This window comes from Alligator sinensis, unplaced genomic scaffold, assembly GCF_000455745.1.
Source record: "Alligator sinensis unplaced genomic scaffold, ASM45574v1 scaffold794_1, whole genome shotgun sequence".
NCBI classification, from domain to species: domain Eukaryota; kingdom Metazoa; phylum Chordata; order Crocodylia; family Alligatoridae; genus Alligator; species Alligator sinensis.
The window spans coordinates 363472-388073 of NW_005842125.1; the positions used below are offsets into that span (position 1 = coordinate 363472).

At 45.6% G+C, this 24602-nt stretch overlaps 1 protein-coding gene and 1 long non-coding RNA gene across 12 annotated transcripts in view; one reads left to right on the plus strand and one right to left on the minus strand.

Annotated features, from left to right (window-relative positions):
* SLC8A1 (solute carrier family 8 member A1) overlaps positions 1–11864 on the plus strand; it is a 348746-nt gene extending 336882 nt beyond the window's left edge. For all 11 annotated transcript variants that reach the window (XM_025205697.1, XM_025205695.1, XM_025205692.1 and 8 more), the window contains one exon: positions 7986–11864. In XM_025205697.1, coding sequence (XP_025061482.1) covers positions 7986–8362 — 377 coding nt within the window. In that variant the 3' untranslated portion in view covers positions 8363–11864. The remainder of the gene's footprint in view (positions 1–7985) is intronic.
* LOC112550495 lies at positions 8220–15756 on the minus strand. Its single transcript, XR_003094378.1, has 3 exons — positions 15552–15756; positions 13426–13491; positions 8220–8358 (listed from the first exon to the last, which is right to left on the minus strand). It is a non-coding gene; the product is annotated as an uncharacterized LOC112550495 (long non-coding RNA).
* Positions 15757–24602: the final 8846 nt, after the last annotated feature.

The window sequence follows — 24602 nt, forward strand, 5'->3', positions numbered from 1 at the left end:
GAGAGAGTTAAAACCCAGCAGCCTCTTGCAATCAGATAGCAAAGAATTATCTTCCACATCCTTATGGGGGAGAATTTCCATTTCAGTCAGTATCTTCTTGACTTAATTGTGTTGGTTAAAAAAAAAAATTGGCATCCTGCTCATTTTATTACAAAAAAAAATCTTTTAAGAATCTTGAGGAAACTTGAATTTTGCTAGAAACTATAAGAAAAACATGGAACTCTAGAGACAAAGATTCTTTTACACTGTGCTGCTTCTGGCACTGGGAAAAAACAAATATTATTTTATCTATAAGTAGTACTTTTTTCCCACCTCCATGCTGGAGTCAGAATACACATACCAGCCACATGGCAGTGCTAGAGCCAATACAGCCAAAATTGTTGACAGATAAAGCAGACATTGATTAAACAAGAGTAGATTTAAAAGATGTACAAAATATTTTTAAAATATCTAATGATGTGGATAATTGGAATTTGGTACCTAAAAATGATTTCAGGTACCCTTTCTCTCTCCCAAAAGTTTCAAGATACTTAATATTGCTGTAGATTTTGCAGTGATTTTCCATGTAATAGTAAAATCACTGCCTGGCTTGAAGCCCTTGTTTCCTTTCTGAACTTCTGCTTCTTTAATCTTATCTCTTAGATCTCTTACACATTTTTGTACACTTATGGTTCTCTTGTTCCACCCCTTTGATGAGACTGGCTTTGGCTTTGATCCATACGCATCAAAATGAGTTTGCAGAGTTTGAGTAGCTGCTGGAATTTCTTCCAGTGGAACAGCTAAAATGTTTTCTGATACCAATTGTTTGGAGACATGTCCCTGGCTGAATTACTAGATGGCCTCAAAAACTGTGTTGATCAGTGGAGACTGAAAAGGAGGTTGAGGGGAGGCACAGAAGGAGCCTGTGCTTCTATTGCTAATCCTTTGTTTTGCAGTAAGTTCAAGGGGCAACACAAATACCCCTGCTCTTCCACACTTTACAGCTTTCCACTGTCCTTCACAGGATGGGATCTAGCAGAGTGCTTGTGCACCAAGCATAGTAATGTCCCAGAAGAACATAATCAGAGGCAGCCCAACCAAGCTTCACCCAGATTGTGTACAGTAGAGCCAACGCTGAGCAGCAAAATACCAAGCATTAGGCCCCAAAAAGTCTTGTGGTTGCCTTAAATATCATGAGACTAAACAAAATATTAGATCAGGGCATTTTCTGTAGGTGCCTCCTGGTTTTAGAAGCTTTAGATGTTACATGTTTTGATTTTTCTTTATTGGCATACCTCCTGTCTATTTTAAATAAAAATATTCCACAATCACTTGACTCCAGGAGATGGGCCTTCAAGAAAAACAGGTTTTTTTCAGTAAAATGACCAGAGATATGGGAAGAACAATTCTTAGAGAAAACCAATGTGGATTCCAGAAGACTAGGTTGATAACAGACCAAATCTTCTCACTAAGACAAATAGTTGAGGACAAAATGGAAATATAATCAAAGTGTACATGTTCTATTCATAGACTTCCAGAAAGCCTCTGATAGCATACACAGACAAAGCCTTTGGGCCATATTAGCTGAATTACGAATTCCCAACAAACTAACTGAACTCATTAAAGTTTTCATGCATGAATCAAAAAACAGAATTAGCACTTATGGAAGAAAATCAGACCCCCTTCCCAGTTAGAACCAGATTGAGACAGGGAGATGGCCTGTCTCTGATCCTATTCAGTTTGGCACTGGAAAAAGTAATCAGGCGCATAAATAACATGAGGGGAGGAGTTCAGCTGAAGAGTTCTGTCTGATTCAGAGCCTGTGCAATGAAAAGTTAAGCCTTTTTTTTTTTTACCATCTTCCCTTACCAAGAGGCAAAAACCGAAGTATATAGTATCTGGCCTAATTATGTTCCATCTATTAAAAACAACAATGGAATATCTACAAGAATGCACAATCGTGTTCGCTCTTAATTGCAAGCATATGGTCACCTTTGAGAATGGTATTGGCCAAAGGTGCTAAATCCAGTTCTGTGATCTCATTCTATTGGGCCCCCAGTCACTTGTTAATTTATAGCTAAACATGCAGAAGGAGTAACTAAACAAGATAGTGCCTGTCCCTTGTCATACCATTTCAAATCAGGTATTGGAGATGCTCATTTTCCTCCATTCTTGAAAGGATCACCTGGTGTAACACAGACTACCCATCACTTTGAAACTGCACATGGAGAGACCAAGCTATTGCAAAACTCCGGTGTCTTCTAGTTTAGGTACTTTGGAAGGTGTAAGAGAACACAGGACTCTTGGTAGCTGCAGCCTGCTTCACAAGAGCATCGTGTGAACTCTAAACATTTTCTACTGTGAGGAGATGGCACATATCTGTGTATGGCAGGGATGTCAAACTCATCTAGCCCTGCAGACTGGACCCATGGACCAGCCCTATATCTTGGATCCAGCGTGTGTCTTAAAGTAGGTGCCACATGCAGTTCAGTTCTGCTTTGGTCACTCCAAGGCTGTGCTGCACATGGCAGCCACTCCGCCACTCTCAGACACAAACTGAAACAGGCACTGTGACGGTGCATGGGGCCCTGTGGCATGCTTGGTCTGCTGCTTGGTCTGCTGCTTGTGTGCTGCTGCAACTCCAAGACCCAGAGGCTAGGCAATATGGTTCTGCAGGCTATATCTTTGACACCTCCAGTGTATGGCATCCTCCCATGCCCATCTGTTTTGGGGGGAAATGACAAAGATGAGGGGATGCTCCCCTGCAACATCCTGGAAAAACAAGATAATGCTGAACCTATAGGCTCAGATCCAGCCAGGGCTGTTCACTTTCTTCCTGGAATTTAAGCATATAAGCAGTCCCATTACTGAGTGAATTATTCATGTTCTGAAAGCTAAGCAGGGGTTTGCCTGCACAGTTGGATTGGATACTTACTGCCCACTCCTTTGTTGGGGATTCACCCAGAATAACACTCCCAAGCAGTGCAGCTGGCTGAGAACTTCCGCATCAACATGCCTCCTCTGTAAGGACAGCTTAATCAGGAGCTACTGGTATCATGTACCAAACAACTTCAAGGGGGAGGGGAGAATAAGCCTCAGCACTCCCACACTGACCATCTAACCAGAAGCCAAAAACATGGTTGTATAAGCCAAAACATGGTTCTGCAACCAAGATGTGACATAGCATTTCCTACCCAAAATTTAGTTTCTAAATTTTAGGAGGAAAACAGAGGTAATGGAGAGGAAGCCTGGTCCTGGGATTATGGCTTTGGGCTGTGGAGAGAGAGGTAGTTAGCTGTGTTAGTCTAAAGTTAAGCAGAAGGCAGAGTAGATTTGCACCTTTCTAAGCTGTCTAAATCAGAGATGCATTGCATAAACTTTCATAAGCAGTAGGCTTCAGGTGAGTTGGGCTGGGGCCAAGGAGACCTACCGAGGTTGAAATCTTGGCTCAGATACAGACAGCCTGAAAGTCCTGAATAGATTTTGGAAGGTACTTGGATACACCTAAGGATGCAGACCGACACACAGAAAGCATGTAGAGAGTACAAAAGTACATAATAACCTGATGCCCACTGATTTCAGTATAGCGTTGTTACAAAGTGCAGACCCCACTAGTTTACAACCTGAGGGATTCCTTGGTCTGTGCTGCAATAATGCAATGTACACACCAGATTCTAAGGGCAAAGGAAAAAAGCTATCCTCTGAAAGTTTGAGCCGTCTCCTTTTCCTCATACCTTTAATCAGTCAGGCAGTCTGAGCATGTTTTATACCATTCCCCCTTCATGCAGAATGATTGTAATGGAGCATCAAACAGGCACTCACGTGACTGCAGCACAGATAGGCATGGAGAAGCTTAGAATAATTTTGACATCACTTATAAACTATAATTATTAATTTGAGTCGCTCCAATGATAATGCAGGAAAATTGCTGGGGGGAAAAAAGAGCGGAAATTATATAAATTTCCACCTTGGTGCTTTGAGGAGTAATGTGATCTTTTGATTTTTACTGTAAATTAACCTTCATATTATATTTATTGGAACTTGGGTTTCCATTTACATGGAAAGGGATGCTTTCTGCCAGATGTAACTTTACAATCCCACCTTCAAACCCCATGGAGAGAGCATGCTCAGGAGAAACTCTCAGTGAATACAAATAAAAAATGAAAGTATAAATAATCACTTTTTTCCAAGCAGTCCTGCACCTTGTTTTACCCAAGGTGACCTGAGAGCAAAGAAATGCATTAAGTAGTCAGATTCCTGAACAGTTCCTGGCATTGTTTTTCATTGGTGGTGTTCATGTGAAATAAAAAATCCCTAATTTGCCCATAAGCTTTAATACACAATAGATCCAATTATATATTGGAGACAGTCTTTAACTGAGACTATTTTCACTATAATGGGTATGAAATATGAGTGTTTATTTATTACTGAAGCTTCCCAGCCTGAACAAAACATATGAATAATTAACAAGGCAAATTAATTGAAAATATAATTAAAGATGGAAGTATGAAAAGCTGAAAGAAACATGACATGACAGGGGCAATCTACCATGGCTTTTGTAAAGCCTCTCCTACCCATTAGATTTTTTTGAGGAAGTCAGCAAAAGAGTCAAAAGCGTAAAATGGACATAATATCATTAATTTGGATTTTCAGACCAGCCTCTCATAAATCCCCTCCCTCAAGCCTAATAGGGAAGCCAAGTAGAGGCATAGAACTTGAGGAGAGAAGGGACTATTAGATCATATGAGCTGACCCCCTGAATGTGACAAGTATTTTAGTTTTCTCCAGCTTTTCCTGTCTTGCATTGGCCTTCGGTGAAAATTCTATTTGAAAAAAGCTCATCTTCCCATGAGGTGTCCATCCTTGAGCTGAAAGTGCCAAAACAGGTAGAATCCATCACTTCTTCTGGCATTTTTTCCCCCAAAGTTACATCCCCCTCACTGTTACAATGCTCTACCTGATTTCTAATTAGAACTTGTCTGGCTTCAGCTTTCAGCCACTGGATATCGCCATTTATTTCAGGTATTTCCCAATTCATTTAAAGAGCCTGTAATTATCCAATCTTTTGTCCCCCTGAAGGTACTTACCCTCTGTAGTAAACTCCATTCTTCCTCTTTTTGATATGTTAAAGCAGGGGTGGGCAAAATATGGCCCACAGGCCAGATCCGACCCACAGAGGGGCTTTGTTTGACCTACAGTGGGTCCCTTGGTCCTGCCTGTCCCAGGCACCATCAGCCATGGCGTGTCCTGCCGCCCCCCTGGGCAGGCAGTAGGGCTGAGGTGACTCTGCAGCTGGACTGCTTTTCTAGGCAGCCCAGGCAGTGGCAGCTGCATCCAGCCTCCACTGCCCTGGCCCCAGCCCTACAGTAATGGCAGGGACCCACATGCAACCCCGACCGACCCTGTGACTGCTGCGCGCTCACCAGCTCATGCTAAACAGCAACAACAGCAGTGCCGGCAGGGCAGAAGTGTGCTCAGCACAGGGGAAAAGCAGCCCCTCCCCCTCACTGCTGCCTGTGCTACCTACAGCAGCCATGCAGAGCCCAAGCTGGGCTGCCCTGCATCTCCTACGCCCAGGCAAATAATACTCTGGCATGCATCAATCAATGCCTCTCCAGCAAGACCAAGGAGGTGATTCTTTTGCTCTACTCAGCACTGGTAAGACCGCAGCTGGAGTACTGCATCCAGTTCTGGGCACCACATTTTAACAAGGACATGGACAAGGTTGAGACAGTCCAAAGAAGGGTGACCCGTATGATCAGAGCCTTACACAGAGAGTCATATGAGGAAAGGCTGAGGGATCTGGGACTCTTCAGCCTGAAGAGAAGAAGGCTGAGACGGGACCTGGTAGCAGCTTACTGCTATACTAGGGGAGTATATCAAGGACTTGGTGAGCAACTGTTCACCAGGGCACCCTAGGGGAAAACTAGGAGTAATGGCCACAAACTCCTAGAAGACCAATTCAGGCTCAACATTAAGAAAAGCTTCTTCACAGTCAGGGTGTCCAGACTGTGGAATAAGTTCCCTCCAGAGGTGGTGCAGTCGCCTACCCTGGAAATCTTCAAGAGGAGACTAGACAGTCACCTTGCTGGGGTCACCTGACCCCAGTTGTCTTTCCTGCTTGGTGCAGGGGGCTGGACCCAATGATCTTCCAAGGTCCCTTCCAGCCTCACAATCTATGAATGCTCTGTGCTGCCACCACTGCCCCACTGGGCAGCGCAGAGACGGTGGTGACACTGGTAAAGCCACAGAGCAGCCCAGCATGGGCTCTGCCAAACTGCTGTAGGAAGTGCAGGGCAATGGTGAGGAGGAGGGGCCACTTTTTCCCCACACTGGGCACACTTCTGTCCCACTGGTGCTGCTATTGCTGCAACTGTTCAGCATGAGCAGGTGAGTCTGCAGGAGGCACGGGGTGGGTCAGGTTGGGATTGCACATGGGTCCCTGCCATTACTGTGGCCAGAGGCTGTCTCGAAAGGCAGTCCAGCAAGGAGCCACCACAGCCCCGCTGTGTGCCCATGGGGCTTCAGGACACACCCCGGGTGGATGGTACAAAGCAGGCTCAGGGGCCGGGTCAGGGCTGTATGCATAGTCTGTCTGATCCGCTCCAGCGGGGGTGAGTCTGGAGCAGGCTTGTGGCACACTGGGGCTGCACACTGCTGGCAGAGGTGGGGAGGCAGCGCAGGGCACGTGGGCTCTGGGCTGTTACAGGGCAGGGGCGGGGGTGGGGGCTGACGGGCTTGGGGGCACACACAGGGGTTCCCATGCACACCCCACTGTACCCACAAACCCTCCCCCGCAAACCCCACAATCACACCCTCCCCCACACACACTCACATACCCCACAAACACCGCACCTCCCCACACCTCCCCACATGCACCTCCCCACACATACCCATGGGCCTCTGGGAGGAGCCCTGCTCACTGCTGCCCACATACATCCCACCACACACACACACACATCCCGAGTCACCCTCCCCCTCCACACACCCCACAAACCCCATAACCACCCACTCATACCCCCCACACCCCCCACAATATACAAGAGTAAGACTTCATTTTGAGCTACTGTGCAGTTGTCTTTATTTACACAAAGCAAACACGCACAAATCAGGACAAAAATATTTTTTTTTAAATAAAAAACATCCATTGTGGATGTTTGAATTTTAGTATACAATTTGGTTTGTTTTCCGGTTCCAAGTTGGCAAACCCCCTTCCCCAAAGGAGTACTTCCCAGACAAGGGGAGGGACATCCAGTGGCAAAGGTTAGGGGGGCAGGACTTCCGGTCCCAAGATGGTGACCAGGGGGCGGGGCACCTGTTAAGGGGTGTAGTTACCCTTGCAGCCCTCAACAGCTCACCAAAATTCGTTAAGCAGCCCTTCAGCCAAAATAATTGCCCACCCCTGTGCTAAAGCCTTTCCCATCAGGCATTTTGAAATCCCAGTCATATTGGTAGCTAGTGGTAGGGGAAGAGACTGTACCACAGTGGCATGTGCTTGAATCTTCAGAAGAAAGCAAGGCAAAGGGGCGACTTTAGCAAAAGCAAGCAGAGCAGGCCAAAAAAAATGGGAGAAGTTTCTCTATGTGAAATTGTCAACATTTCCAGCCAAACATTTCAGTATTTCATGAAAAGAAATATAAAAACAATGAAAAGAAATATGAAAACAAAAGGGATATGAGTGAAGAGAAACCAGGCAGTGTCTTTTAAACTCAAACTGCAAAGCTTTCATTAAATTAAAGTTAAGGTTGAAAACTGCAGCCCTCCAACATCAGGAAATTATAACGTGAAACTTGCAGGTGGAATTATGACTCTGCTGCCTTATGGGTGTGTGAATCACTGGGCAGGACCACATCTCGATCAGGGGGCAGCCTGTGAAGCAGCATTGTATGGGGAATGTGGCTAGAAGTTAGGGGGAAGTATAAGCCCAAGGGGTATTCATAGTCTAGGAATTGCACATGTATCGATGCATCACTGACTGATTGGACATTTCCCATTTTCCCTTGCAGACACGTTCGCCAGCAAAGTGGCTGCTACACAGGATCAATACGCAGACGCCTCAATTGGGAACGTCACAGGGAGCAATGCTGTGAATGTCTTCCTGGGGATTGGGGTGGCCTGGTCCATCGCCGCTATCTACCATGCAGCCCATGGGGAAGTATTCCGTGTCTCCCCTGGCAGCTTGGCTTTCTCCGTCACCCTCTTCACCATTTTTGCTTTTATCAGTGTGGGTGTGCTGCTCTACCGCCGGAGACCTGAAATTGGAGGTGAGCTGGGTGGGCCGCGGACTGCCAAGCTTCTGACATCCAGCCTCTTTGTGCTCCTTTGGCTTTTGTACATATTCTTCTCATCTCTGGAAGCCTACTGCCACATAAAGGGCTTCTAAAGGAACAATCAGAGATAGTAAATATATATATCTATATATCTATATATCTATATGTATCTATATAGAGAAATATATAGATATAGATATAGATATAACATGTCTAAAGAACAGAGAAAGAAGAAAAGGCCTTTGCCATGTTCACTTACCTGCTGATGGAATGCAGCTTTGGAGCATTCTTTGTACTAAATAGGAGTAAGAATTCAGCAAGATTCTAAACCAGGGGCAACATCCTATTAAAGGAGGCATGGATACAAGGCCATCTTTGCAAAGCTGCCTGCAAGAGTGTACGGTAATGACTGAGTCCTTTGTTATTTTTTTCCCTCCCCTGGGAGGATTGGCCTGAATGCAATGTGGGCTTTTTTTTTTGATAAGGTGGAGGCCAGACTAGCCATTAAGAAACTGAGTGGTGAACCAGGGAAGGAGAGAAATAAGGTAGCTCATGACTTTCTTACAAAAATCAATTTGCCTTCATGACTTGAGAACATGCATATCTGTCCCCATTGGAGAAAAGCAAGTCTGGACTGAAAAAGGAAGGTCAGGGGTGTGAGAGCTTTCTAAGAATATACCGTAAAGCCTGCTGCCATTCTTGTTTTGATGCCCTGTTGATTAGCCAGTTGTTAGAACACTGAGGTTTGAAAAAAACGGGCAATCTTTTTCCTTATTTATTTTGGGCTGTCTTACGATCAGCATATGATCCTCCAAAGACCCAACCGTCGAGATCAGTGAGCTCTCCCTTTCCTCCCATCTGTGCTCTGTAGACGCGTGTCCAAATCCTTCGTCCAAGTCTCAGTTTCAGTTCCAAAAGAATCTTGTGGGCTTTCCTTTCATCGGCCATCCGCTCCCTGCCCAGCGCAGTGCATTGCTCCTGTCTCATGCTCCTGTTTGGGAATGCTGTTGCGGTACTTGTAACACTTTGCATGAATGAAGCAAACTGTATATGTATATAGCATCGAATAGTGATAGTCCACCCAGCAATGTGGATTGAACGTTGAAGACATGAGTGAGTTTTCTTTTCACCCAGTTTTATTCTTTTTTTTCTTTAGTTTTGTTGGGATAATGGGAGGGAAACAGTTTATCCTTCGTTGCTCTGTGCATGGGTTTCTAAGAAGCAATAATGAAGAGCTATGTGACTGTGGATGTGAAGGGGAAGAATCTGTGCAAAAAACACCATAAAAGGCTTCCAGAGTGAAACAGTGGATCCACTGAAGGCAGTTGTGAGACTCCCATTGCCTTCAGTGGTGCCAGGGTTTCCCCCAAGGTAGTCTGGTCCACAAGTCACTGAAGTCCACGTGCAGAATTTCACTGATTTCAGGAAGTTTTAGCACAGGCCTACAAAGACTGGCATACTGCCTTTAGGGCTGCATCCTGCCTCCTTTGCTCCTGGGTCATAGAACTTGGTTCTACAATTGGTCCTTTAGAAATCAATGGGGCAAAGTCCTACTCAGCCTGATGAAGAGTGGCAGCATCAGCCTCTCTCTATAAGCAAAACATGCCTGGGCTTCACCAGCACCAGTTTTTTCCCAGAAAACTTGTACATTTTCTCTGTCTACCACCAATAGCAGATATCATTATTAGTGAACAGTGGTTGCAGAATCCCTGCTTTCCATTCCTGGTGTCATGTGCACCCGTCACTGATATTCAGCTACAGCCCTGTGAGCAAACATTAAGCCATGAGCAATTGGTGGGTCTTTAAAACTGTATCTCTTCAAGGGTCACTTGAAGACTGAACAGTTCAGTGTCAGGTTTAGAGGAATATCATTGTTTCCAAGCTCTCTGGTGCTCTTGGTTCTGCCATTGCAATGTTCTTACCAGAGAAGGGCAAATCTTGCATTGTCCAGCAGCGAATGCATTTATCACTAGGGATTATTATTTATTATTCACTGCACACCAACAATGCACTCGCTCGATACTATACAATGCACAGATGTCAAGATAATCCCTGCTCTGGAGAACTTGTTTTCTAGATAACAGATATCAGCGACTGAAAAGGAAAGAGCTCCCCCTAGCTTATTTGCTTTTGTTGTGTGTGTTCTTTATGAAGCAGTAACTCAGGAGGAGGGATTTGAACCAGGAGAGGGTTTGGCCTGGGGTTCCACATGTGCAGAGCAACACAGAATGACCTTTAGGAAAAAATCAGAGAAGAGAATCAAGGTTGCAGCCCTAGAGAAGGAAGTGGGATTCCTGAGCTAAACCAGGGCTCAGAGCCTTAAAGCAGTTGTAAAGTGGTCAGGATTCCTGCACCTACCGAATGCATTAGCTTCACAGGGGGCTGCTAAGCCCATCTACTTGGACCATACCTCCCTGCCCCCCCCCGCTTTCCAACTGTTACCTGTGTGATGGATAGCTATAGGTATGCAGATGCACAGGCAGACACAGTCCCAGCTCCTATAGCAAGGTGCACACAAGTGCTACATTTGAGGGCTGGCATGAACACCTTGCACAAAGCAGATGGCAGTTTAAGGGAAGATTAGGGCCCAATCCTGCCATTTAGGTTTGAAGGTCACCTGCTGTGAGTCACCCCATTATCTCTCAAGGAGTCACCCATTGTAAGGAAGTGTGGTAGAACTGGGCCCTAATGGATCATCCTTGCCAAAGTAAATGAGAAGCCAGGCTTCAGGGTCACAACACAGTGGTTCCTAGCATCTCTTCTGCCTCCCTTGTGACTCCCCTAAAATCAATGCGGTAAAGAGAATTTCACATTTAAAGTCCATGGAAAATCTGAGTACCAATCAGAGGCTCATGTGTGTTTGTCTGTATGTGTCTGTGTGTGCATGTATACGTATATACATACATATATGTGTGTGTGTATGAAAAGTATATGCACATATATGTGTACACACATATATATATTATAAAGCTAGATCCTCAATTGACATTCATCAGCATCACTCAGTCAACTTCAGCAGAGAGAGATGCCAATTTGTAAACCCATTGATTATCTGGCCCTAAATATTGCAAAAGAACTGTTCAGCAGAGAAACTGCAGGGATAAAATTCTGCATCTGCCCTCCTCAATGTCTCTTTCATTTGCATTCTTTCCTTGGCCTTGCTTGTAACCCAAGCTAGCCTAAATCATACCCAGCACATCACTTGGTAGTTTCTTCTGATCTAGCTGGAGGTTGTGTCTGACGTTTCTGTAACAATTGGCTGGGGTATTTTGCACTTGTTTTGAACAATCTGTGGAAGACTTTAATTATCCTGTTGTAAGTTTTCATTTAGGAATATAATGAACTTTTTTTGTTCTTGTAGACATGATTTTCACTTTAAAGGGTTTTTGATCCTTTTATTGTTCTTTCTTGGGTAAAAATGAAAAGACTGATTCAGGGTGTTCAGGGTTATTATTGCATTTGTGTACAATGATTTCATTTTCATTTGTTTGCCTTCATTGATTTTTATTTGTGTGTATTGTCCACAACCCTAGTCAGTGAGTACACTAATTGTGATGATCCGTATCTATGGTACACAGCCACACCGAAAAATAAAGTTTCTATTGATTCCTGATTCATACTGTAGTTCTGTTCCATATCCTCTGTGAACCGTCTCATCTCTCTCTTCATTGTCTCTTCTCATTCTTTGTGATTCATTGGTTTGCCTTCATTATGGATCATTAATTGACCAGGCAGAAACAAGGGGCATCTTGACAGACTCAGTTGCAAATGTCAGGCACAAAGACATAAACGCTCCCATTTTAACACTGCAGGACAGAACCCCTTCATGTCCCAGGCTTCCCCCCATGCTGAACCTCACGTTGTGTCACTTCTACTATGGTACTTTTCCATTTTCTGCCCCTAGCTCATCCCTTTAGCTTCCCATGTTCTATCCTCATTGCTTCATCACACTTTAAGCTCTGTGCCCAGATTCATGCTCACTTGGAAACATCTTTTCTCTCTGGATATGCAAGGAGATAGCACTAGTCAAACTGACACATGGAGACATCCCAAGAAGAGAGAAATGACTACAGCCTTTTGTGGCATAACTTGTCTTTGATCTGCATCAACTCTCCCAACACTGCCAGTTATTTCTTTGCACCTCAGAGGGATTATATAGCCCTGAGTCTTGACACCTGTTACTTATTTAGGCCTTCTGTTCTCATTTGAAGTCTTATGTTGATCTGAGTGAGGCATAGGATTAGGACAGTAGCTCACAATTGGCAATATAATAGTTAATTTTACTAACGTGGGACCACATCTGCTGCTCTGGCCTTCATTTCTACATATGTATTTTTGCACCCACAGTAGAATTCACCCACAAACATGTGCGCATGACCTGCCACATGCATGTTGGCAGGCAGCTACAGCCTTGTGACCAACTACCTGATGTGGCCCAGTCCAGCATGTAACTCCTAGCTGTTGCTTTAGCAATCTGAATTGCTTGTAAAGGTAGAGGGGTGGTAGTGGATGCTGGGGTTAGGCTGGGTGCATGCATGTCCTCAGTCTTCTGGCTTCATAATATGCTCTGTATTCTTGAGGAGCAAAGGGTTTGAGCAACCTGCATCATCAAGGTAGACACTGCTCTGTCCTTGGGGAGCTCATGCAGCTGGCCCTGCACTTCACTTCCCAATGTTGTTTCGTTAGAGGGCTGGAACCAAAGACCTTATGAGCATTCCAGTCTGATCCAGCACCCTGTCCCCCCATGACTTCAGCGAGCACTGTTTTAGGCCTCTGGGGCTCCATTCTGAACGTGCACCATATGTCATGTCAATCAGTGGGGATGCACTCAGTCCACAGGGAATGCTTTCAGGGCTGCCACTGAAGCCACGATTCCCTCTTGGGCATCATTCTCTAACAAAAAGCCCTCTCTGAAGCCCTCTGACATCCTAGCAAGGCTTTGCCATTCACTGACAATACTAAAAGCACTGGCTCCTTACAGGCATTTATCTTCCAGTGTCATCATTAAACAGCCCAAAGTTTCTAATATGTTTGGCAGTAGCACACAGGTGAGAGCAAGTGTTTCATTTGGTAGCAATGTGTATGAATAGCAGAATTGCCTGTAAGTAAAGGTATTGCCAGGGCAGAAGTTTGTAAGCAAAAAAACAAAGAGGGAGAAGGCATTAAGTTTTCTTACTTGAGTTGTTTGCCAGGGGACCCATCCAATAGATCCCCATTGACTGTGCTGAACCTGGATCTGGCCCTAAAAGAACAGCAAAGGCAGAATGTCATCCACTTGCAAAAGCCTATTTCATATCTTATGGCAGAAGTGGCCAACCTGTGGCATGGATGCTACAAGTAGCTCAGGTATCCTGTGCAGGTGGCAAATAGATCAAGGAGGGGATAGACAACCCAGCAGCAAGGCAAGAAGCAGAAAGCAGAACAACAGATTAGGCAGGGAAAGGGGATCAGTGAGACAAATACAGAGGGTGCTGGGCTAATTTGTGGCACACCTGCCCAAGAAGTCTGGCCCATGCTACCCTACAGATTCATTTTTGCTCCACCATTTAGCCAAAGGTTCTGAATGGACAGTTCAGTCCAAATGTAAGGCTTCAAGATCCGGACCAGGAAAGCTTCCTTCTCAATAGCTAGGATTTTTCTTCCTTCCCCAAACCATTAGACACTTCCTGATGGAGATTCACTCACACCATATGAAGATTTGTGTTTTCCAGTAGCACCCCAGCAGCAAGACATTTAGTTTCTAATGTGACCATGCAAGTCACAGGTAAAACATGCACTTCATTCCTACCCTCCAGCTCTGGCTGATCTGTAATTCCTCTGTGCATTAAGCTGCCACTGAAAATTTCTGCCTTTCTTCTAAGCAGAACTACAGCTTGGCTCACCCTGGGCCTCATCTAGCTTGCTTCACTCAAGAGTTCTATTGCATCCATTACTGCAAAGGCCTAAATTAGCACTTAGATGGTGTTAATTACTCTCATAGGTAATCTGCTCAAATGCTTCTTTTTAATGGGATCCTCCACATTAGTGTAGATTTAAACTCTTCTGAAACTCCTTGATATGAACAAGTGCTTCTCAGAATAACTCAGCTCAGAAACACTCTGTGCAACATTTTGCAAAAGGGGCAGCCTTTATCTTTGTTTCTCAAACTCCAGTGAGAGTCCATTTTGTGTGTGCATGTGTGTGTGCATGTATGTGCACATGTCTAGTTCAAAAATGAATTAGAAAGATATGTGAAGAATATTTAACCTCACCTCAAAGGCAACACTCATTAGTCCTATTGGCATTCCAGTGATATAATATACCTCAGTGATCAAGAAAAGACCAAGAATCCAAATAAGCTAATCATCTGTAAGCCACAAGAGAGGCCTTTTGGTACCTTGGTCTAGAGTTTGCCTCTCACTCTGGTGTAAATCCAAAGCAGCTCCACTGAAGCCAGTGGATTACTCTGGATTTGCATTGATATAAGTGAGATCAGAATCTGTCCCCCTATGACTAGAATAGGCTAAAAGAGTTTGTGGGGAAAACCTGAAAAAAATATTAAATGTACTTTTAAATATAATTTATTCAACAATACGCTCTATTTTTTCCTATCAGCCAACATGTGGCAAGAACTTCAGGAGTCATTAATGGCAACAAACATCACAGAGGGGTTAGTGATCTTCACATAACAGGGCCTCAACCAGCCTTGAACTCCGTAGATTTCAGTGTGAGAAGTGGGTGCTGGACATTGTCAGAGACAGGACACTGGACCAGAGGGACTTCAGCTCTGATCCAACATTCCTCCATTCCTAAATGACAGCAAGTCCCATGTTGTTGTAAGCCCAGCCTGTGGGGAGCTGATTAGGCAGCCCCCTGGGCAATTTTAAAAGGTATAAATGGCCCATTTAGAGCCACTGAGCGCCTAACTCCCAGATGTACCTTTGAAACTCTCTCACTTAACCAGATTTAGCCCAGTGCTGCCCTTCCTAGGGTCACCTTCCATGAGTCTTCAGGTGCCTCCAAATAGATCTCTTCCAGCATAGGCAGTGTACCTGGGGGGAAATGAGGGGGTCTTTATGGCACAGCATGTGCAAACAAGATTCCTGCCTCAGCTTGTTTGCTCATCCCTAGTCTAGGAAATCTCAGTTAGCCCATGCTTAAGCCATTGTTGATACTGCTGGTCCCAGTCAGGTAGAGACCCCCTCAGAAGACAGAGTTCTTACCCCAAGGTCTTCTACTTTCATGGAAACACTTAGGTTTGTAAATTGTATCCTGGTCATGGTTAGTCCCAGTGGGATCACTCCCTTGGAAAAAGTCACTCACCTGTATGTTTGCAGAATCAGCATCTTGAAATATGTAATAAAGTAGGCAGGTATCCCCATCAGAGGCCAGCTTTCACTCTGAAGGGGTTTGAAATGCCAGACTGAGAAAGATAGAAAGTATAAGAAGGCAACTGGATTTTTCTGCAACCCAACATTTGTCTGCAGTAACATAGATGCATTAAGATGCCCAGTGAGTGAGCATGACTTCTCTCTACAGCCCTGATAGCTGAATTCCCCAGCATTAAGTGTGACAAAGCAGATAACCAATGCAATGCTGCAATCACATGTTTTGATGTGTTTGCCAATCTGTTATGAAAGAAAACCGACTTCTCTCTTGGGCTCAATCCTGCAAGGTGCCAAGAGCTTTTGATCACCTGCTCTAATCCCACCCAGTCCTCTGAAAGTCTGCAGTTGGCAGCAGGTGCTCAGTACCCATCAGGACATGGTGCTTCCTCCCTTGCCAGATTGCTCAGGGTTATTTTCCAGAATTTATTAGGCCATCTGAAAAAGCAGACAGTAGGTTCTGGGTTTTTCCAGGCAATGAATCCTGAAAGCAATGCAGCTTAATGACTTGGTAATTACATTTTTCAAAAGGTGATGTTGTTATTTCAATATCATCATTATTTGCTTCTTTAGAATGAATTGTTGTTTAGCTAAAGTTATTAACAAATCAGAGGGGACTTACCTATCATCTCAATTAAACCAGCAGTAAATAACAGCTCTGTTCGAAGATCAACCAATAGGGAATTAGGGAATGATGCTTTCATAGTGCCACATACACCTGAGAAATATAACAACAAAGATCCTTATCCCTTTGCTAACCATTTATTTAGTAGCCACTTCCCTAAGCCTATTAAAAGTTTGAAATGCTGCCTGGCAAATGGATTGTCTAGTGAATCAAAAAAAATAGCTGACAGTCTTTACAGTAATGCTAGTTATTTTAACTGGAGGGTGCCCCTCACCAGTTTCCAGTCTGAAAAGTATTCCAAGCCTCCAGAAGATTTATAGAAGCTGGTCCCATACTGTTGCTGTTCCATCTTAAAATGATGGAACAGCACTTTGCAGGTGCATCCGCATAACCTTTGCCACCGTTAATAAAAACTGCCCTTTGACATTTTGGGGACCATTAAACAAAATGCCAGAAGGTCAGGAATCCGTTGTATCACTTTAGCCACAGGCAGGCACCACATTGTGAAGCTGTCAAAGTAGATGTAGGCATAAGCTAGAGAAGTATCGGATCAGTCAGATTTTGGCCTGCAGTGCACATGCCTGCAGCCTCCTTGGCCAGCCCATAAGTGTGTGGGGGGACATGGAAGGCAGAACCATTCTCACTACTTTCACACGTTCCTAGAAGATTTCCTCCTCTGCCCCAGCAAAGCCCTGGGATTGCCTGGTGCTAAATGCACAGTATGTGCCCATAAGCAATAAGCTATTCTGACCCCAATTTCTAGCACTGTTTGGTCCCCCTGCCCCAGTGCAGAAATATCCAGAGCAGCAATTGTACTGAAAAGCCTGCTACTCCCCTGATCTAAATAAAGCAGCTTTCATCCAGCCATAGGATGGCTCTGGCACCTGCAGAGAAAGGCCAGGTAATGACCAGATAATGCATAGGGGCATGGCCCAGAAGCTCTGTGGAAGCTGTGGGGAGCACCAAAGAGGCAAAGAGACCCTGGGCTTTCTGCATGGATGCTGTCCAGATTCCCTGCCCTTGAAACACTAACTGTTTTCCAAGCTGTGTTGCCCTGGCTGGTGACAGCGCATGGTCTTACGTGATACATTATGTTTTCCTCCCCTAGCATCTCTTCCTATGCTAGGAGAGGGGAATGTGCCATGCAGCACAGCGATTTCCTGACATCTTCAGCCCTGTACCAAGCAGCCTTCCAGCAGCACATCTCTGTGCAGCCCCACATAATACAACAAGGCTGTATGGTGGCCTCCCTTCTCACTTGGGCCCTAGGTGTGTGAGATCCAGAGGCACACAGGGCCCTGGGCAGCTGCTCTCTACTGCCCACATCATTCTTGCAACTCCCTCTTTTCCAGCCAAATGAGAGAAGTGAGCAACAAACAGCTGGTGTAGCCAAGACATCGCTTGTTCTACCCACTCTAAATGTCAGCTCCTTCCTTTTCTGAAGGCCTGGAATTCCATTTTCATTCTGATTCTATTTTCGCTGGTGTATTTGTCTCATGAGCTGTCAACACTGGGCAGGCTGTAGGAAAGAGCCCTGGGGAGCCTCACAGAAACGGGTGGGATGAGGAAAGGCAAGAGATGATGCTAAAGTGAACTAGCCTTGTTCACTCTAACTGTGCTGTAGCCTCCTTTGTCCCAGCAGTTGTCCCCCTTCAGCCCATATTCCTAATCACTCCCTTCCTGGGTTCAGTCCCAGGGGACTGGCTGCCAAAACATCCTTCCTCCAGGCAGTGGGAGGTGGTCTCCAGCCCTGGTGGTACTTGGCACATCCTGGGGAAAGCAGCCAAGCTAACCCTACCATGGGACTCTGCCATCTGAGCCTTGAGTGAAACCCTGTCTGGGTACATTTGAGTTTTCTTACTACATTGTCCCCGCTCACCGTAACCCCACCTGTTACTTTCTGCCTGGCATGTGAGACAAAAGAGAAGCAGAGCAAACAGGGACAGAGTCAGATAGTGCCAGCTAAGCCATCCCACATCCTTCACACCTCCGGCTTGGACTGCACCAACCTCCCCTTACCCAGAAGCTGCAGCTCCTTTGTCAATACTGGGCAGCAGTAGTGCCCTTCTGGAGCCAGCCCCCTTGTTCAAGCCATCACACAGCTGTAGGAGGACTTTGTGCCATCCCCAGAGCCAGTAGGAGGGCAAGAATTCACAATTCATGCTTCTCTGCTGTCCATCTCCTCCCCTTTTCTGGGGTGGCCCTGTTCATGACCTTTAGACTTCTCTGCATCCTTTTGAGAAGGAAAACTGGCTTCACTCCTGCCTTGGCTCTCATCTGGCATTGCTTTCACCTCAGCTTTATCTGTGGTCCTGACAAGACAGGTAGAAGCCATGCGATCCTAGGTCTCCAGTCCTGAACAAGGGTATCAGACACTTGACTGTAGGGCCACCACCGATTGTAAGGCAGGTTGCTTACATCTCAGCTGTGGGAAGAGTCCTGGAGACTCCTGCATAGCACTTGTAGCCTGAGGCATTTCAGTATTAGGCTCTCCCTTTCAGAAAGATGGTTTAGGACTTGATTTTCCTGGCAGTGGTTCTGGGCCCAGACAGTCTCCTTGATCAGGACCCACTCGTATTTTATGCTTAGATTGAAACTGGGCTCCAAATGAATCCACTCAGGGGCCAGCTGCTTTCTGGCAATGAGGAAATTATGTGCCACCCAGTCTTCACAATGAGCTTCTGGTGGAAACTGTCAAACACTGCAGGGCACTAACCCAGGGATGGGGGACGCAGGATTCCTCATTAACAGTGGAAAAGCATACCAGCCCCACTATCACAAGCCATTCCCCAAAAAGATGCGATACAAGAAAGCACCAGGAGTGACATGTTATAAGGTGTTCACAGTTGTCCTAACTGTCTTCATTGAAGGCAGTAGAGTAATTCCCTTCCGCATCAATGAGAGTTTGGCCCAATGCTGAGCACATTTGGAAAACCCAGTGTACAATGCACCACCCTTGCTGTGCAGCACATGGGCATCCTCCAGCCCTCCACAGCACAGCCCTACACATGAGTGGGAAATACCATTCACAAGCACCAGGCAAAATAGGAAGCGCATGTCAGTTAGGCCTGGCAGTGGCAACATGTTCCCTTTTTGTGCTTGCCCAGGAAAGGAATTTCTGCTCATAAGAACAAACAAACAAAATTAATTTCAAATCCCACACCCTCCAACAGTCACTTCATATTACAGGGAATTTGGATGGGAAGAAGTATTAGTCATATGGCACTAGCACCATAGAGCCTTAGACATGGAACAGGACACCTCAGTGCTAGAGACTGTGCAAAGACAGAACAAAAAAATTGTCCCTGTTTAAAACTGCCTACAATCAAAGTAGCTTGCTGACTGTTTAAGGGCTATAAGTTAAGTGATAGCACTACAGGAAAGGAGGAACAGCAGCAGGAAGAGCTTAGTCATAAGAAGTTCAGGGCATCTCAGTCCACTTTTTCTTAGGTGCGGTCAAAATGAGCCTGTTCCTAATTCTGTCAGTTAAATGGGCCATCTTTTCCATGGCAAGCTGTGCACGGCTGTCCCCATGCTACAGGTCGCTTGTGCTGAAAAGTGCATGCTTAAAATGAAGCTGGGTTACTAAGAAAATTGATTCATTGGGAGGCAATCAGCACTGCTATTTGTACCCATCCTATGAATGCAAAGCAACAACTGGTCTGTAACAAAAAGGAAAAAAAATATCAGAGGAAAATCTCCAGAACACACATCATTGACAGCACCACTGAGTCTGTTTGCCACTGCTGACAGGTGTTAAGCTTACTGTGCTCAAGCTCAATGGCAGGCTTTTGCTCTGTCCATGACTCCCTCATACACCAGCCCATTGACATCAAATGCAAGTACCAACAAAAATAAGCTCCTTACTGTTCATGGGAAATTTTAGCACCAAAAGGGGCCTCCCATGTCTTCAAGTCCAGTCCCCTCTTATCCATGCTCTGCATCTCCTACCCCTTTTCAAGTTCCACCTTGTCCCCAGTACTCAAGTGGGAAGGGTGTTCCCCAACCTCATTGCTTGAAGGAAGGTCTTCTGTTTCCCTTTCTCCATTTCCCAGGAGAAGCCAAACATCACTTGAGCAAGCCCCTTGCTCATTCCATTAGTGTCTCGCTTGTCCATGGAGTGAAGGCAGTTACAAATAGAATAATGACTGATTAACACAGAGGGGCAGGACCCCTAAACATGTTCCCCAGGCCAGTGCTCAGAGAGCTGACTTCACACTCCCCACTTCACTTAACACAAGCCTCTCCACACTGTGATGAGTATTAATCATAGCAGTTCAGTAGTATGTAGAGATGCCAAGCAGGGGTGGGGATCTTATCCATGCTTGGGGCTGCATGTATATATAGTACATCCATAACCCTTGCCCCAGGCTAACTGGTTGGAAAGAGGACTGGTAAATGGGGAGGGGTACTAGAAACCAGGATAACAGCAAATCCACATAGGAAGTTGTATGGGAGAGGAGTCACAATGTAAAAGCAACACCTTCCCAGAATACCTCCCCTGTGGGCATTCTTATCCCTACAGACCTCCCAAGGCAAGGGCTGTCTGCTTATAGTTCTTCTCCCAGGATGCTTTTGCGGGTTTGGGCCTCTGTATTCACTGCTGTAACTGCAGCTGCGGTAGTGTGGCCCTCAATGCAAGCCAGGGGTGTAGCAAAGTCACTGAGCACCCCAGGTAGAGACCCATTCTCTCCCTCCCTCCCACCCCCATATGTACATGTAAGGTGCAGGGCTGTGCCTTCTCCTGCAAAGAATCCCCGGGGCGAGATGGGGGTGGGGCAGGTGAGCATCAGTCCACTTGTTCCACTTGTTCCCCTGGTCCCCAGATGTACTGCTGGGTGCGATAGTGCCCTGCTTGACTCCTATGACTGGGCAGTGCAGGGCTGCCATTGTCATGGCAAAAACTTCCAGCAGGGAACATCCTGGTACCCGCTCATAGTTGGCATCCCAGGGCAGGTGCCCCACTCACACTCCCCTAGTTATGCTGCTGGTGCAGGCTGACTGCCCAACCCATACTGAGCTCCAGGCACACTTGGGAATGCTTACCCAAGCAGCAGCCACTGCGATGTAGACATACCCACTAAGTAACACAAATAAGGGCAGGGGGCTGCACTGGGTGTAACTAAGAAGAATGAACAAAACCCCTGGCCCTAGGGTAATGAAATAAGCCAGACATGGACTGGAAAGGGACGCCCAAATAACATATAGATAGCTTCATAGATTGTTAGGGGCTGGAAAGGACCTTTAGATCATCAGGTCCAGTGCCCCTGCACCAGGCAGTAAAAGACAACTGGGGTCAAGGGACCCCAGCAAAGCTGGGGTAATTCTTTTGTGTAAATGTGCTGATAGGATGTTTGAAATCTGAGCCTGGTCTCACCATTAGACAAGCCTCACTTCTTCCAGTAGTGATGGCACAACCAAGGCTGGACTCTGGTGTTTGGGGAAAAAGCTAAAAATTACTTGGTGCCACAGATCTAACACTTCCCAATATCCCAACCTCCTCCTATCTTTCCCCAAGAGAATCTCGAACTCAGTAGCTTGATTTGGTCATAACAATTATTTAGACAGGCAGGCAGGAGAAGCAGTGCCGCATGACATGGACAAGGAAATGCAACAGGAAAAAACAGGTTACATCCAACCCAGCTGCTGGCCTTTCCTTGTATGAAAGGTCATAGTATAACTGATCCTTTTGTAGCTCTACAGAAGGTAGAGGATTGTCCTTGTGTGCTCCCTGCTGTCCCCATTTCAGCTGCTGCACATTCACCCAGAGCGCATGAGGTGCAAAGGCTGTAGAACAGGCCTAGTGCAGCAAAGGGCTGAGAAGGAGTAGCCTGCCTGGTCTTCCAGGGGCAAGACAGGTTCACCCTGTCCCTTATTCAGAGCTTTGTATCATCCAGTTAGCAGTTACCAAGAGGAAGCACATTGCCAAGTCATGTTGGCAAGCAATCCACAGACAGAAAAAGAACATCCCACAGTGCTGAAAGGTTGTGCCCAATCAACAATCTGCCTTCCCCTCCAAGAGCGCTTAGCACCTGCCAAGGGAATCTGTCTCCTACCTCAGCCTCTTCCATCCTGTGGCCTTCATGCATTGCACAGACCTTTCCTTTCTCTTCCTGTAGCCTCTAATCCCTGGACATTCCAGCTCAGAAAGGGGGAGAGCCATGATACCATGCTGCCAATTTTGAGATGAGAAGCTTGTTGCATGAGCTGTATGGCATCAAACTCCATGATCCTTCAAGAAAGCCTCAGGAGCATCATCTGGCACAACAGAATTACTTGGTCCATGGGGAGCAAGGGGGTTTTATAGCTCATATCAAGTCAATTGAGAGGATGGTATTTTATCTGCATCATTCATGGCCACACCTTATGTGAGACACAAAAGGAGGATGCTCTCTTTCACTCATTTTGGACCCAAAATGTCAAAGAAACTCCTCACTTCCACATGCAGCCTCCACAATGAAAGGGAAAAATGCTGAACATTCATTCACTCTACAATAGTGGGATCCTTCCCTCTCCATCCAGCTCCTGGTGCCCTTCCCAAAGTTCTCAGACTAGCAGAACACTCTTCATACACCAACATCCCACTCTGGAGGCATTTGCCTACTTCTAATCAAAGGACTTCCCTCCCGCCTGTGCTTTCACCCAATCTCTTATGTTTAACCATCCTGGAGATTAAGAAGACTCCCTCCCTCCTGGTGTATCTCTCTTGGCAGAGGCCTCCACAGTTCTCAGACTGACTGCTCAAGTCAGTGGGGTGCCCTTCTTTCATCATCATGCCAGAACTACTGTCACAAGTCATCTTGTACTTGAGGCTAATGGACTCCATCATCCTCACCTCACCAAAAAGCTCTAGAGAGAGGCAGAATATTTCAGAATATGACTGAAGTTCAAGACCTGGAATGAAGTCTAGATTATCACAGCCAACCCAGCCAAAATCTCCCATCTTCTTTGAAACAGTTTACCTCATTAGTGTGATAAGGGCTTCAGTTTCCTCTTGTTGGATCCCTGAAAGCAGCATCACCCACAAACCCCACCCAGAAAGTACACCAGGTTTGTTTGTCCTGGGAGTTCAGACTGATCACTGAAGGCTTTATGAAGCCTCCATTTGACACCCCCACTCCCATTATCCTTTCTAGCCATCAACATCCCAGTAAGGAAGCTGGGTACTTTGTTCTTCCAGTCATAATAAAGCAGATTCTGTGTCTGGGAGGTTGTCCTTAGCGTGGATTCAGCTTCAACTTTGTTTTGAACACAGCACCCTGACAGGAAGTTACCCTTCCTAATGTACTTTATGTGGGGAAAGAACAGCATTAGCTGGTGAACTACATGCTTTTGCATCAGTAGAACAAGTCTTTTGAGACTTCTCCCTCAGCCTTCCATCATGAAGTGGTATGGAGAAAGGACCGTCTGTTGCCAGCTGTCTGGAGCAGGACTTCACTGAATCTATCAAAGTAAAGGCCTTGTTGCTGATGATGTGTGCAGGTCTTGGGTTGAGAAATCCTTCACCTTCTACAAGCAAAAGAGTTAAGGGATATAATGAACAACCATCCATACAGCTAGAAACACTGCAGATTTGGGGTTGAATTCTCTTTACAGCTGCCCAAAAGGGTGTGAATGCTGCCTTTCCCTTTAAGTAGTGTTTTACCTTTAATTCACCCAGTGGGATCATTCTATTTGCAGTTCAAATCAGTAATGAAGTTTGCAGCTTGGAACGTCTGTAGCTTGATGGCCTACTCGAACAGTGACCAACCAGAAAGAAGAACAGCACTGGGAGCCAGAGAACTTACATGATATAGAAAGAGAGCAGATGTGCAGGAGAGGCAGAAAGCATTGTGGTGGCTATACCTTTTTTTAGAAAGGTAAAACCAAAAAAAAAAAAAAGACACATCCACAGCATTGGTTTTGCTATCAAGACTAGGATTATTACCCAGATGCTAGAATGTCTGGTTGGCATCAATGAGTGTCTCACAATCCTTTGTTTTCAACTGGTCAACAGACAACATCCAATGGTTATCAATACATATGCCCTGACCCTTGATGCAGATGATGAAACAAAAGAGGCATTGTATTCTAAACTCAATCAAATTCTACTATTTGCCTCCAAAGAAGATATTCTTTTAGGTAATTTCAATACTACAGTGGGTAGGGACTCTGAGTTAGGGAAAGGAACAGTTGGAAAGGAAGGGATGGAGAAAGCCAATTCAAAAGGAACTCTTCTCCCGAGGAAGTGTTCAGAATATCATCATCATGAACAATTTTTTTCACCAAAGTAACAAACAGAGAACATCATGGATGTACCCCGACTCAAAACACTGGCACCTAATTGACTATATCATAGTACATGCCTGGGACTGTCATGACATC